At 52.0% G+C, this 12,887-nt stretch overlaps 1 protein-coding gene and 1 pseudogene across 4 annotated transcripts in view; one reads left to right on the plus strand and one right to left on the minus strand.

Moving 5' to 3' along the window:
- WDFY3 (WD repeat and FYVE domain containing 3) overlaps positions 1–12,887 on the minus strand; it is an 83,619-nt gene that overhangs the window by 19,562 nt on the left and 51,170 nt on the right. For all 3 annotated transcript variants that reach the window (XM_078875507.1, XM_078875508.1, XM_078875506.1), the window contains 6 exons: positions 12,615–12,795; positions 12,020–12,183; positions 10,787–10,935; positions 10,186–10,306; positions 5,791–5,876; positions 5,455–5,532 (listed from right to left, as the gene is read on the minus strand). In XM_078875507.1, the coding sequence (XP_078731633.1) occupies positions 5,455–5,532; positions 5,791–5,876; positions 10,186–10,306; positions 10,787–10,935; positions 12,020–12,183; positions 12,615–12,795 (779 nt within the window). The remainder of the gene's footprint in view (positions 1–5,454; positions 5,533–5,790; positions 5,877–10,185; positions 10,307–10,786; positions 10,936–12,019; positions 12,184–12,614; positions 12,796–12,887) is intronic.
- LOC144946531 (leucine-rich repeat-containing protein 18 pseudogene) lies at positions 499–3,339 on the plus strand (annotated as a pseudogene). The gene is made up of 2 exons (XR_013639904.1): positions 499–751; positions 2,518–3,339. The product of XR_013639904.1 is annotated as a leucine-rich repeat-containing protein 18 pseudogene (transcript).

A 12,887-nucleotide genomic window follows, 5' to 3' on the forward strand; every position in this document is an offset into this window, starting at 1 on the left:
GTCAGGGTGGAGATTAAGCGAGACCTGGTCGTGCGTGTGTAAATGTCTTTGTGTGTCTGTCTGTCTGTCTACGTACACAGTGGGGACTGCACTACGAACCCTGGCGACCCCAGTTTGATTCGGGGACGATTATCTGAACAGGTCCTGGGTATCCCCTAGGTCGATTCAGCCCCAAATAAGAACCTGGTGCAGTGTGTAAACATCACTGCGAGGGAGACAAAGACGGCCAGGCATGGTGCCGGCCACCCACCCGCTGGTGTGACGTGTCGGCCTTAATAGGTGTTCGCTAACAGCAATTGCCCCAACAGCCTATTAGAGGATGTACGGGGGATCATTGTATGCGCGTGTACGTACGTATGCGTGCGTATGTGCTTGTGTGTGCACGTACGCAATGTGTGTGAACGTATGTGCTGGTGTGCGTAAGTGTGTGTGTGGCAGCGCGAGTTCACTGTTGGGGGTGGGGGGGATGACAGAGGAGAGCAGGGGTGGAAGCTGCCCATGTGACCACTGTTTGTTCCCAACCGCCCCCCTCCGGCAATAAACCACCTCCACCAAACACATCGCTGGCAACTGGTTGTCGTGCGGGCAGGCGAGCGGGCGTGGACGAGCAGGGCAGACGGGGGTGGGCGATAAAGGTGGGACACATCGACGGCGCATCGAGGCCAGAACCGTGCGCCGCCAGCCTTGTGAGTGACATTGGAGGAGCGCTCGCGAAGACTCAAACCAGCATAGGCGCGGGACACGCAGCCCGGTGAGTGGCATTCCCTCGCACGGTCACGCACGCACGCTCACTCGCTACAACGATCCATCGCGTCGCACAATCTGAGCAACGTCGCAAACATTATTCGCGTGTCGTTACAAATGAGACTAAAGCGAGACAGGAGTTTGCCGATGTCAATTGGCAAACTCTCAAATTGGCACCGGCTGACGCTGGCTAAAGAAGTCAGCCAAAGGTGTAGCGATGCGATTGTGTCGAGTCACAGCTGTGAGTAATGCTTAAAATTACTTGGCGGGATTCTGTGCGGTTGAGTTCTTCCGAGCTTCTCATCAGTGTCTGGTGTTGCCCTGACACTGAACAACGGTAGAGAAAGATCCCCCTGTGGAGCCTTTCAGACTGTCGGGGCAACTGCTGTTAGCAAGCGCCTATTAAGGCTGGCAGAGTACACAAGGAGGTGGGCGCTGTGGCCAGCACCGTGCCTGGCCACCTCTGTATGCTCAGTGCTAATGATTACATACCACGCCAGGTACTCGTTTAAGACTGCGGTGACCTAGGGAGGGCCAGGACCGGTTCAGATAACCGCAACTCATGTTGGTCCTGGCCGAGTCCGTATTGCAGTGAGCTGAGCACAATGTCAGTATGTGTGTGGATACCGATATACGCATATTTACACACATAATCACAGGAAATATATAAAACATCCTGACGTGTACATAAAATACATATGAACCAACTACAAACTACACGTCGTCAGTAACACATAATCGTACGTGATATGCACACTTCCATGTGCGTCACGTAAACACAAACTTTATGTACCGGGTACACGAGTGTAAGGAGATCCCACGTTTATAAACAAAACCGTGGTTTTGCTTGGCTTTAGCTGCATGGGTCCACAGTGCAAACAGCTTAGCCGGACATTTTTCAGCAGCTTTCCCATAAGAAAAACACCCCCCGCCCTGTCCCCCCCCCGCGACCAACGCAACAAAGAAAATCCGTCCCCTTTTATTGGCCCTTTCTTGCGCTGTCAACCAGCAGTGAATGCCCAACGCAGTCTCTATAGCTACAGGGCCCACCGCCCGTGCCACGGCCACGCACAGAGGGCTCGCTGTGCGGCAGATCCGTTCCAGCGTCGAGTGCGGCCCCTGAAGGAGTGTGGTGACTCTGGGTGGTTGCACGGCCAAGCGGTAGCACGGCAGGGGGGGGGGGTCGCTCCCTCTCCTTGGGAAACAGAAAATTGGTGCCTTATTGACGTCAAGCAGAGAAGACACGTTGAATGTTTTCTTTGGTAAACTAGGGCACCTATTTAAAATGCATTGAAATTACGCGACCGCCTCCACCCCCACCCCCCCCAGTTCGGGGAAGTGTTAGGATCCTTCTCTAGGAAGCAGGTTTTGTTATTTGTTGCAGAGGATTTCAGTTCAGGCCCTGGAGCCGTCTGCTTCACAGTAGACATTACAGTTCCGGTGATATCATTCAAAAGCGAGTAGGCCGAGGGGAGGCACCTTGCTCCACAATTGAAAAAATAAAAACTCCTTAACTCTGAAAACCACGTGCTAACATTCTCCCTGAGCATCCACAAAAATACGATCACAAAGCTGTTCAGCTTTTACTCACGCAAGTTACATTTTCACATTGTGGGCATAACTCAAGCGGTGATGGCAAAGCAGCCCTGCAGCAGCTGTAGTGCGGGTCCTTTCTTAGAGGGATACGGGAGGCACGCTAACGTTGAACGAACCGCATCCTCGACTTGACAACCCCGGAGCGGCTTTAACGACCCCCCTCCCCCCACTGCACAGTGAGCGCGTGGTCCCAGGGGGGCCGCCATGCCGAAGAAAAAGGGCCCCAAGAAGCCCAAGGGCACCAAAGTGACGCTGGCGATGGCGCAGAACCGCATGCGCACCACGCTCGACGGCAAGCGCCGGCTGGACCTCAGCAACATGGGCATCGCCTCCTTCCCCAAGAGCATCCTCAAGCTGAGCGACGTGGAGGAGCTGGACCTGAGCCGCAACGCGCTGCGCTCGCTGCCCGACACCGTGGGCCGCTTCCAAAACCTGCGCTGGCTCGACCTGCACAGCAACCGCCTGGAGAGCGTGCCGCCGGCCGTGGGCTCGCTGCTCAAGCTGGTGCACCTCAACCTGTGCAACAACCGCCTCACGGCCGACGGGCTGCCCCGCGAGCTGGCGCAGCTGCGCATCCTCCGCAACCTCAACCTGGGCCTCAATGCGCTGGAGCGGCTGCCCGGCTGGCTCGCGGCGCTCAAGGAGCTCACCGAAATCGGTCTCTTCGACAACCGGCTCAAGGGCCTGCCGGACGCCGTCATCAAGCTGCCCAAGATCCAGCGCCTCAACGTCAAGCGCAACCCGTTCCCCGAGCCGACGGACAAGGCCGCCGGTGGCCGCGAGGTGGAGCGCGAGCGAGGCTTGCTGCTGGTGCCGCGCCAGGTCATGTGCGCGCCGTGCCGGGAGCACTGCGAGCACGAGCGGGAGAGGATCCGCCAGCTGAGGGAGGCGGCGCTGGCCGCCGCGTTGGCTGCGGCGGTGCGGAGACCGCGTGTCGGCGCCGTGAGGTCGCAGCAAACCGCGTCCACCGACACGCAGGCCGACACACCGTGGAAGTGAACGGTGGTGGTGCCGGCGCGCCTCTAATCCAGCACGTTGGAGTGCGTACTACTTCTTCACCCCGCTTGGATCCCGCTCGGATGAAGGGGTAGCACGGGAGATTGCAGCACAAGCAAGGTGGTTCGTGAGCCTGTCTGTACGACACACAATTGAGTGCTACCTCCTCGTATTGTGTGGTGGGTTTTCCCCGGGTGCTATGGTTTCCTGGCATTGCAAATCACTCCTGAGTGGAATTGGCCAAACATTCCAATGCAGGCCTCTCAATATAAAGGGCCTCTCTCTCGAGACCCCCTGAATACGTCCTTGTTATTCATTGCAAAAATTACCCCAATATATTCCGACCGTGCAATCGGCATTACACAGCGAGCCGTGGTGGTGAGAGACCGCGAGAGAACGGCGTAGACCTCGTAGCACTGTGTTGTTGGAAATGACCTCGGCTAATTCTGGAGTCCCCAAGGCAGACCCCTCCACCCTGGTGACACAGTGGGCAGGTGGAGCGATATGAGCACCAACACACAGCGAGCTGATCCCTGCATACGTCGCCCCCTTCTCAGAGAGAGACCCCGACACCTGGCTTTGGGCGCGTCCGGCGTGTGCGTTTCCAGGATATAATTATTCTAAACTTTCATCTTCTAAACGTATTTTCTTCATGTTGTAAACAAATATTCACAAACAATGTGTGCATGGCACGTGTTTGTGTCCCCCCCCCCCCACCTATATAATTATTTCTCAAGTGATTTCCTGTTCACTTGAGCATCTCCTATCTACATCCCTGAGCCAGTGATTGAAGTTTCACATTGCTATGGCAGAGGTGAGGATATTCGTTGGGCAACCACTGTTGACTTCCCCACAAGGCGGTACTCATTTTATTGGGCCCGGAGACAGGGATGATGGGCGGCTCAGTCAACCCACAACCGGGATTTGAACTCACGACCTTCTGCTTGCGAGCCGCTTCGTTGTACCGCTGAGCCGGATATAAAATTTTACGCGGAGAAACTAACCACAGGTGCTTGAGCGTACCGCCACCCATAATGAGTGACACACTGCTATAATTACACTCATAAACCTGGGTGAATAACGATGTCTAATTTAGCACAATGACGAATAATGAATAAAAAAACTACTTCCCATCAATCTGTGTGTTGAGACTTTGCTTCACACAGACGTGATTTTAATTGGACCCGCGTGTGTGCGTGTGTTTGTTTTTAGATCACAGATGCACAGGCTCCAAGCTTTTTAACGCAGAGAACCTGGCACCAATGATAGTCTAACAGATACGAGCCAAGGAGATAGGGTGAACACGGTTCTTGAGCCGAACGAGGCCTTAATAACTCAGGGAAAAGAGGCGATGGGAGGGAATTCTGAGCAGTGTGAAAAATAAGGCAGAAAGAGAAGGTTTGTGACGTGCAGTGTGGTGCTTGAGTGAGTGGGTGGGTGAGTGGGTGGGTGAATGTATTGTTACGACCTGCAGTGTGGAAGTTGCACGCAGTGAGGATGAGTGGAAACGGCCCATTTGGTAGTGCGATGGCGTGAAGACGACTGCTGGAACAATGCCCATGTGTAATGGATGTTGGAGCTGTTGGCAAAGCCATTTTTACGTAGCCTATGAATGCACCTGGTCTCGTGAGATCATGGAAGCTAAGCAAGTTTCACCCTGGACAGGGCTTGGATGGGCAACCACCGCGCATTAAATATTTGTCTGGGGCTGTTGTCGGGCTACGCTGTCAGCATAGGGCAGTGCGGCAAAAACTAGCCATGTACTGTACTATGCCTCAACATCTATGCTCCCAGCTTTCATCAGCCGCACTGAGCAGTGCGGTGAAGTATGGTCACACAAGCTCCATGACCCGCACAGCGTGGGGAGGCCCTCATCCAGCAGTGGACTGACAAAAGGGCTGCACGTGTACACATACGAGCAGAATAAATTACGTTTGAAGCTGTCACAAATCAGATCTCTAAAGTAAAACAGCCGGTGCGGTTGAGGCCACCACCTCACCTCACACACCTCACCGTCGCTTCCTTCTTCTTTGCAAATCACGCAACTGTGGCTCAGAACCAACGCACGACCTCCACAGTGTGTTCTTGTGACCAGATGCACGTCCGTGTGAGACTCACCCCTCCACGCTGGTGTTGGGCCTTTGGCCAGAGACGGACTCGCTGCTGTCGGCCAGAGACGGCACCACCGACAGGAACCTTCACGCACGCACAGCGCAACAACAAGTGTAACACTTTATGAAAACGATTATCACACGTGTTTACCCAGGAGAGGATCACCGAGGAGTCTCAAGCCCTCCCTGATCACAGTGGGGATGTGCAGGATAAACCAGAATGGCGGGATTGGTCAAATGTGTCAGTGAGATGGGCCAGATGGATAAGGCGTGAGCCGCATGGGCCGGGTAGGCCGGGTGGGCCGCGTGGGACAGATGGGCCGGGTCGGCCGGGTGGGCGTACCTCTGGTGCACCTTGTTGCGGATGCCCCTTGGGAAGGCGAGTAGGTAGTTCCGTCCGTCGCTGGAGAAAACCTCGATTGCGATTGGCTGAATTGGAGACACCGCGTCCAAACAAAGAGGCAAGGGCAGAGGCTGCGAGTCAGCAATCAGGGTCACACGTTAGACTATCTTGCTCTCGTTTATTTCTTTTGTATTCGTAAAAGGGTGTTGTTTGTACTGTCTGGTTTGAAGCGCCTGGCTCGTTTGTCAATTCTCATTTGTTAATCAATCCAAATTCTCAGGTTTTTTCGGTAAAGTCACGTAGGTAAAACATTAAAAGTAATGAAAGTAAAATAAAACAAAACAAAAATAAAAATAAAATTCACGACGTTTCGGAGGCAACACAAGTCTCCGTCATCAGGTGGGACCGTCACAGCCAGATTAGCTGCATCAAGTGAAGCAATGATTCAAAATGTAATCCCTTATAAGCAAGTTGAAGGGGGGGAGGAGAGGGGGGGGGGAGTTCATCAGAATGTGGTAGCCAATGAATGGAACGTATCGGGAGGGAGGGGGGTGGGAGGGGGAGGGAGCCAACAAAACATTTGGCGACGGCTTGGACGCGGCTGCTGCGCACGCCAACACAATGGGCAGAAAGGGGGGAGGGGAGGTCTGATACACATGATAGAACAAAGGAACGAAAATGCCCATGTTTATACCAATGCAGGCTGAAAAATGAAGAGAGTACTGTTAAAAATAACTGGGGATGTTAACACTCGGTGAAGTAAATTAAAATAGTGCCTGTCAGATAAGATGGTCCAAAAAGTGTAATTAAGTCTTTTTTGCGTGGTTAATAACATCTTTCCAGTGATTACTGAGTTTGTACCCATCATCACGGTTGAAATTATGTCTGTGTTTGTATATTTGTATGGCTTCGTGTACAAACCTTTGATGGTAGCCAGGAGGCTTGCAGAGAACCTTGGTCTCGGAAAAGACAATATCATGAGAGCCCGCCGAGTTGTAGCAATGATCGGCGACGGCCGAAGAATCAGTTCTGCCGTGTTTCAGATCTGACTTGTGCTCGCGGACACGATCAGCAACATGACGTTTTGTTTCTCCAATGTAGCAATCACCACAAATGCAACTCAATTTGTAGACTCCAGGATACTGTAAGTCAGGAACGACATCCTTCACAGATGGAATCAGATCACGGATTTTATGCACTGTGCTGAATCGGACTTGGATCTTATGTTTGTTTAGAATTTTGGAGATCTTTTTGGTCACGCCTGCTATGTATGGTAACGTGATAGTTTTGGTCGGAGTTTCATGTGGTTGTTTCTGTGTGGTGGGAGAGACAGCTTGGCGGATAGTACGGTCAGAGTATCCGTTCATCCTGAGGGCCCGATGTACATGTCTTAATTCATCAGTCAGGTGGTGTTGGTCAGAAATGCCATGGGCTCTGTGGTATAGCGTTTTGATGAGAGAATTCTTTTGAGATGGGTGGTGGTGGGAATCCGGTTTCAGGTAGGAATCTGTGTGGGTGGCTTTCCTGTAGACAGAATGTCCCAAGGATCCGTCAAGCCTCCTCTTAAACAGAATATCCAAGAATGGTAGTTTACCGTCTTTCTCCACTTCCATGGTGAATCTGATAGATGGGTGTCTAGAATTGATGTGGTCCAAGAAGTGGTTCAATGCTGGGAGGCCATGTGGCCAGATGACGAAAGTGTCATCCACATATCTCTTCCACAGGGAAGGACGCAGGGTGGATGTCTGGATGGCGTCTGATTCAAACTTTTCCATGAAAATGTTGGCTATAACTGGTGACAAGGGGGAGCCCATAGGGGTACCCTCATTCTGTTTGTAGAAGGTGCCATTCCAGGTAAAATAGGTGTTGGTGAGGCAATGCCTAACCAGCGCAGGTACATCAGAATTCAATCCCTGTTGGACTAAGTCCTCAATTATTGTTAGGGTGTCCGGTACTGGGACTTTGGTAAACAAAGATACTACATCAAAGCTGACGAGAATGTCATCAGGAGATAGTACCATGTCCTTAACCATAGAGACTAATTGGGTTGAGTTGAGTACTGCCGAAGAGGTCTTGCCTGTGAAGGGGAGCAGAGTATCTGATAGAAAACGAGCTAGTTTGTACGTCGGAGAGTTTATCGTCGACACGATGGGTCGTAGCGGGGTGCCTTCTTTATGGATTTTAGGAAGACCATAGAGTCTGGGAGGTCTTGCCGCCGATGGTTTTAGAGAGGGACGTTTGCTTGGTTCGATTAGGGAAGTCGAACTCATGATGATACTGTTGGTTTTTGTCGTTAGGCTTTTAGTGGGATCGTTTTTAATTTTGGAGTAACTCCCATCATTAAGAAGGTCCAGGATTTTGTTGTTGTATGAATCTTTATCCATGATGACCGTGGCATTGCCCTTGTCTGCCGAGAGGATGACTATATCATCTCTCTTTTTTAAATTCGCGAGTTCAGAGCGTTCGTTTTTGCTGATGTTACTAGTGGGTTTCTTAGCATTCTTGAGAATAGTAGCTATTTCAGCTCTTGCTACATCAGCATGGATGTGTCCTATGCCTCTGAGGGCTACATCAATCTGAGAAATCATATCCTCTACTGGTATATATTTAGGGGTGACGGCGAAATTTAGTCCTTTGGCCAGTACCGTTTTTAAAACAAAACAAAAATATGATATTGTCTTTTCCGAGACCAAGGTTCTCTGCAAGCCTCCTGGCTACCATCAAAGGTTTGTACACGAAGCCATACAAATATACAAACACAGACATAATTTCAACCGTGATGATGGGTACAAACTCAGTAATCACTGGAAAGATGTTATTAACCACGCAAAAAAGACTTAATTACACTTTTTGGACCATCTTATCTGACAGGCACTATTTTAATTTACTTCACCGAGTGTTAACATCCCCAGTTATTTTTAACAGTACTCTCTTCATTTTTCAGCCTGCATTGGTATAAACATGGGCATTTTCGTTCCTTTGTTCTATCATGTGTATCAGACCTCCCCTCCCCCCTTTCTGCCCATTGTGTTGGCGTGCGCAGCAGCCGCGTCCAAGCCGTCGCCAAATGTTTTGTTGGCTCCCTCCCCCTCCCACCCCCCTCCCTCCCGATACGTTCCATTCATTGGCTACCACATTCTGATGAACTCCCCCCCCCTCTCCTCCCCCCCTTCAACTTGCTTATAAGGGATTACATTTTGAATCATTGCTTCACTTGATGCAGCTAATCTGGCTGTGACGGTCCCACCTGATGACGGAGACTTGTGTTGCCTCCGAAACGTCGTGAATTTTATTTTTATTTTTGTTTTGTTTTATTTTACTTTCATTACTTTTAATGTTTTACCTACGTGACTTTACCGAAAAAACCTGAGAATATGAATCATTGCAGTCACGAAAGCTTCAAATCTAGAATTAATCCAAAAGCAAAATTTTTATGGAACAGAAAATGAAGAGTGCAAAAAGAAGCATGGGATGATGCAAAATGGGAATTACATGTACAGCAAGAAACATAAACAAGTGGATTAGAGAACATACGCATGGGTGGATAGTTGGTTGGGATTAGGTTCAGTGGGAGGGTAAGCACTCATGCATGGCTGGCAGGTTAGGATTAAGAGGTTAGAGTTAGGAGGGCTAGTACTGGTCACCGGTTTATTCATAGGTTAGGGGTGGGGCTCTCATTCCCTCGCTCAATGTGTTCCACCCACAACGCAGCTCACCGCTCCTCCTCTCCCCGTCGCGCCGCGCGTCACGATCAGTTCACGACGGCGCTCGGCGTGCGGCACCACACACTCTCACCTGCAGGAGGTAGCGCCGCTTGTGCACCTCGCGCTCTCACCTGCAGGAGGTAGCACCGCTTGTGCACCACGCGCTCTCACCTGCAGGAGGTAGCGCCGCTTGTGCACCTCGCGCTCTCACCTGCAGGAGGTAGCGCCGCTTGTGCACCTCGCGCTCTCACCTGCAGGAGGTAGCGCCGCTTGTGCGCCACGCGCTCTCACCTGCAGGAGGTAGCGCCGCTTGTGCACCTCGCGCTCTCACCTGCAGGAGGTAGCGCCGCTTGTGCACCTCGCGCTCTCACCTGCAGGAGGTAGCGCCGCTTGTGCGCCACGCGCTCTCACCTGCAGGAGGTAGCGCCGCTTGTGCACCTCGCGCTCTCACCTGCAGGAGGTAGCGCCGCTTGTGCACCTCGCACTCTCACCTGCAGGAGGTAGCGCCGCTTGTGCACCTCGCACTCTCACCTGCAGGAGGTAGCGCCGCTTGTGCACCTCGCACTCTCACCTGCAGGAGGTAGCGCCGCTTGTGCACCTCGCGCTCTCACCTGCAGGAGGTAGCGCCGCTTGTGCACCTCGCGCTCTCACCTGCAGGAGGTAGCGCCGCTTGTGCACCTCGCGCTCTCACCTGCAGGAGGTAGCGCCGCTTGTGCACCTCGCGCACGTCCTCGTAGGCGAACTTGCTGCACGTCCTCTTGAGCTGGCATGGGCCCTGGCGCGAGCCCTTGGGGATGATGGCATCTTGTTCACTGGCAGAAACAAAAACATCGGGGAAAGCTAAATTAGCACCGTCGAGTGGCAGCAGCAGCAGCAGCAGTCGGGGAGGTGCTGTGCTCAGGGTGGGCGAGCACCATGGTAGCCGTGACAAAAACATTTCACTTCGAAATTTCCCTGGGGGGGAGGGAGGGGGGGTCCACACATGTCAAGCCTTTTAAAGAGGGCCTGCCGTTAATATAAGTAAAAAATGCCAAAGCATTTTCTCCGGCATATATAAGAATAAAATACACATTTTTAAGGTCTTACAGGGAAGGTGGCGATTCCCCCCCTTTTGGATCAACGACTCTTTGTCAGGAAGGTCTTGAGATGTTTGGCAAACACCATGGGGAGGGGAGGAGAAGACGACGGGGGGGGGGGTATGAAGTGGGGGGAACAAGAGGAGGAAGGAGCAGAAGGACGTAGAGACAGGAGGAGAAAGAGGACAGGGTGCACAGGGAGGAGGTGGCCGGTACCTGGCGGGCAGGTGGTCGATGTCGCAGATCTCTCGCGTGGCCGTCACCGTGAAGCCGTCGATGACGTAGAAGTGCTCCTTGCCGAAGAGGAGCAGCCCCTCGCTCGTGTCCAGACCTTGTACCCGTGCGCAGCGGTACAGGTGGCAGATCTACAGAGGAGCGAGCGAATGAGAGAGGGGGGACGGTTACATTTAAAATATAATGAAGCCAACGGGCTTGGGCAGATGGGGCAAATAATTTCAGGAATATTATTCATAATAAAGGTTTTTGGGTTAGATTGCGTTACTATGTGTCGTAACCATCCACCACCCGACACAGCCAATTAGTAAGGGATTTTTCATGTAAACAAAAGGCCAATTAGTTACTACTTTAGCCCACCAGTGTGTTGGAGCGTAAATACACAACATTTACAATTTGAGTTGTACGACGTTTCGCTGGTAATACCATCCAGCATCATCGGGCGATTTGCCAGAATAGTGCAGCAATCCACCTGGTTCCTGTCTTAAATAGAACAGGACGACGTCATCACTGAACCCAATCATATTATTATTGATTTCATATTAATTAAATGTTCATTATAAAATGTGAATTACATTTCTCTTGCATAATATTACATGTATCTCATATGAGAGACATCAAGAATTACTATTAAAGATTGAATTACAATTTTATAATTATTGAAAGATATTAAAAATAGCCTGTGACAGTGGTTCTCAACCGTATGGGTCCCGCGGACCTCCTTGCATGAAAACAAATACATCTCGTTAGACGTCAGTCGCTAATGTCAGTCACCGACATCATCAGCGATCAGCAGATTCAGTCAACAGCCCGCCAAATACAAACTAGAGTTTAACGGGCCGTAAACATTCGAGTTTTTTTGTGAAAAAATTATTCTAAATATTTGCAACCTCTTATCCAACGGCCGTGTAAGGAGTATCATGGGACCTTTTTGCCAGGCTCAAAGTATAAAAATAACAAGAATAGGTTTTACCCTTTCTGTTAAGATATTCAAACACCAAATAGAAACCTTCTGCAAGGAATCAAGTCTGCGTTAACCACAGGTACTTGTGGAGAACATGCAAACAAACATGCTCTGATAATATACGTGTAAAGAGCGTTTCAAATTCTATCACACTATACTATGAAGCGTTTTGGGAAAGGGCCAAAGCTGCCACCCCCCCTCCACCCCCCCCGTGTCAAGTTTCTCGCTGCCCGCTGTGGCGGCGGTGGCACCTTCTCTCCCTCCTCCAGGAGCCGCAGCACCGTCTGATTGTCGGTCTTCTCCTCGCTCTCTCCTCCGACCGCGTCGCCCTGCATCTCGGCGCCGCCCTCGGAGCCCTCCTCCTCGCTGGGGTCCGGAACGGAGCGCGAGCGCCGCAGGGGCGCCTTCACGATGCCTGCGCAGGCAGCACAGCCGTCGAGTTACGTTAGGGACTTCTGCGACAAGACACCGGGCCAGATCTATCCGAGCTCCATACCTTCCCCCCCGCTCCATCAGTCACAATAGCTCAGTCAGGAAGTGAAAAAAAAAGTCTTCGGCACAAAATAAACAACCAAGATACTTCTTCGCCAGGCCAGTAACGCAGCCATTCCACAACAGCTCTGATAGGATTGCAGTGTTGATGAGTTTACTACGGGGTTGACCGTTGAATCAAACCGGCCGTGTTAGCGGTGACGGCAGTGATTATAATCACCGATTATAATCATTATAATCACCGATGATAATCAGTGTCGTCACCACTTACACGCGCTGGGGCGTTTTCGCCCGTGCCATCGCGTACATGCATGCGTGCGCGGGCTCGTGGTCATGCAGTGCGTGCATGCGCACCCCTGACGCGTGCGATGGTGTCGTCGCCGCCGCTGCCGCCGTGCTGTTCGCTGTCGGGCGGCGCGCTGTCCACCTCGGCCGCCTCCTCCGGCGCGACGGACTCGAGCGCGCCGCACGCCGAGCGCCGCTTGTAGAACTCCTTGCTGTCGTGGCTCACGGCGCGCCGGTACTTCCCCGGCCGCTGCGGCAGTCGCGGCAATGGCACGCAAGCGGCACGGCAGACGAAGCGCGCGTCAGTCATCGTGGCCATCGCCGCATTTTGCGTTTGCGCCG

This window comes from Lampetra fluviatilis, chromosome 41 (genome assembly GCF_964198595.1).
Source record: "Lampetra fluviatilis chromosome 41, kcLamFluv1.1, whole genome shotgun sequence".
Lineage (NCBI taxonomy): Eukaryota > Metazoa > Chordata > Hyperoartia > Petromyzontiformes > Petromyzontidae > Lampetra > Lampetra fluviatilis.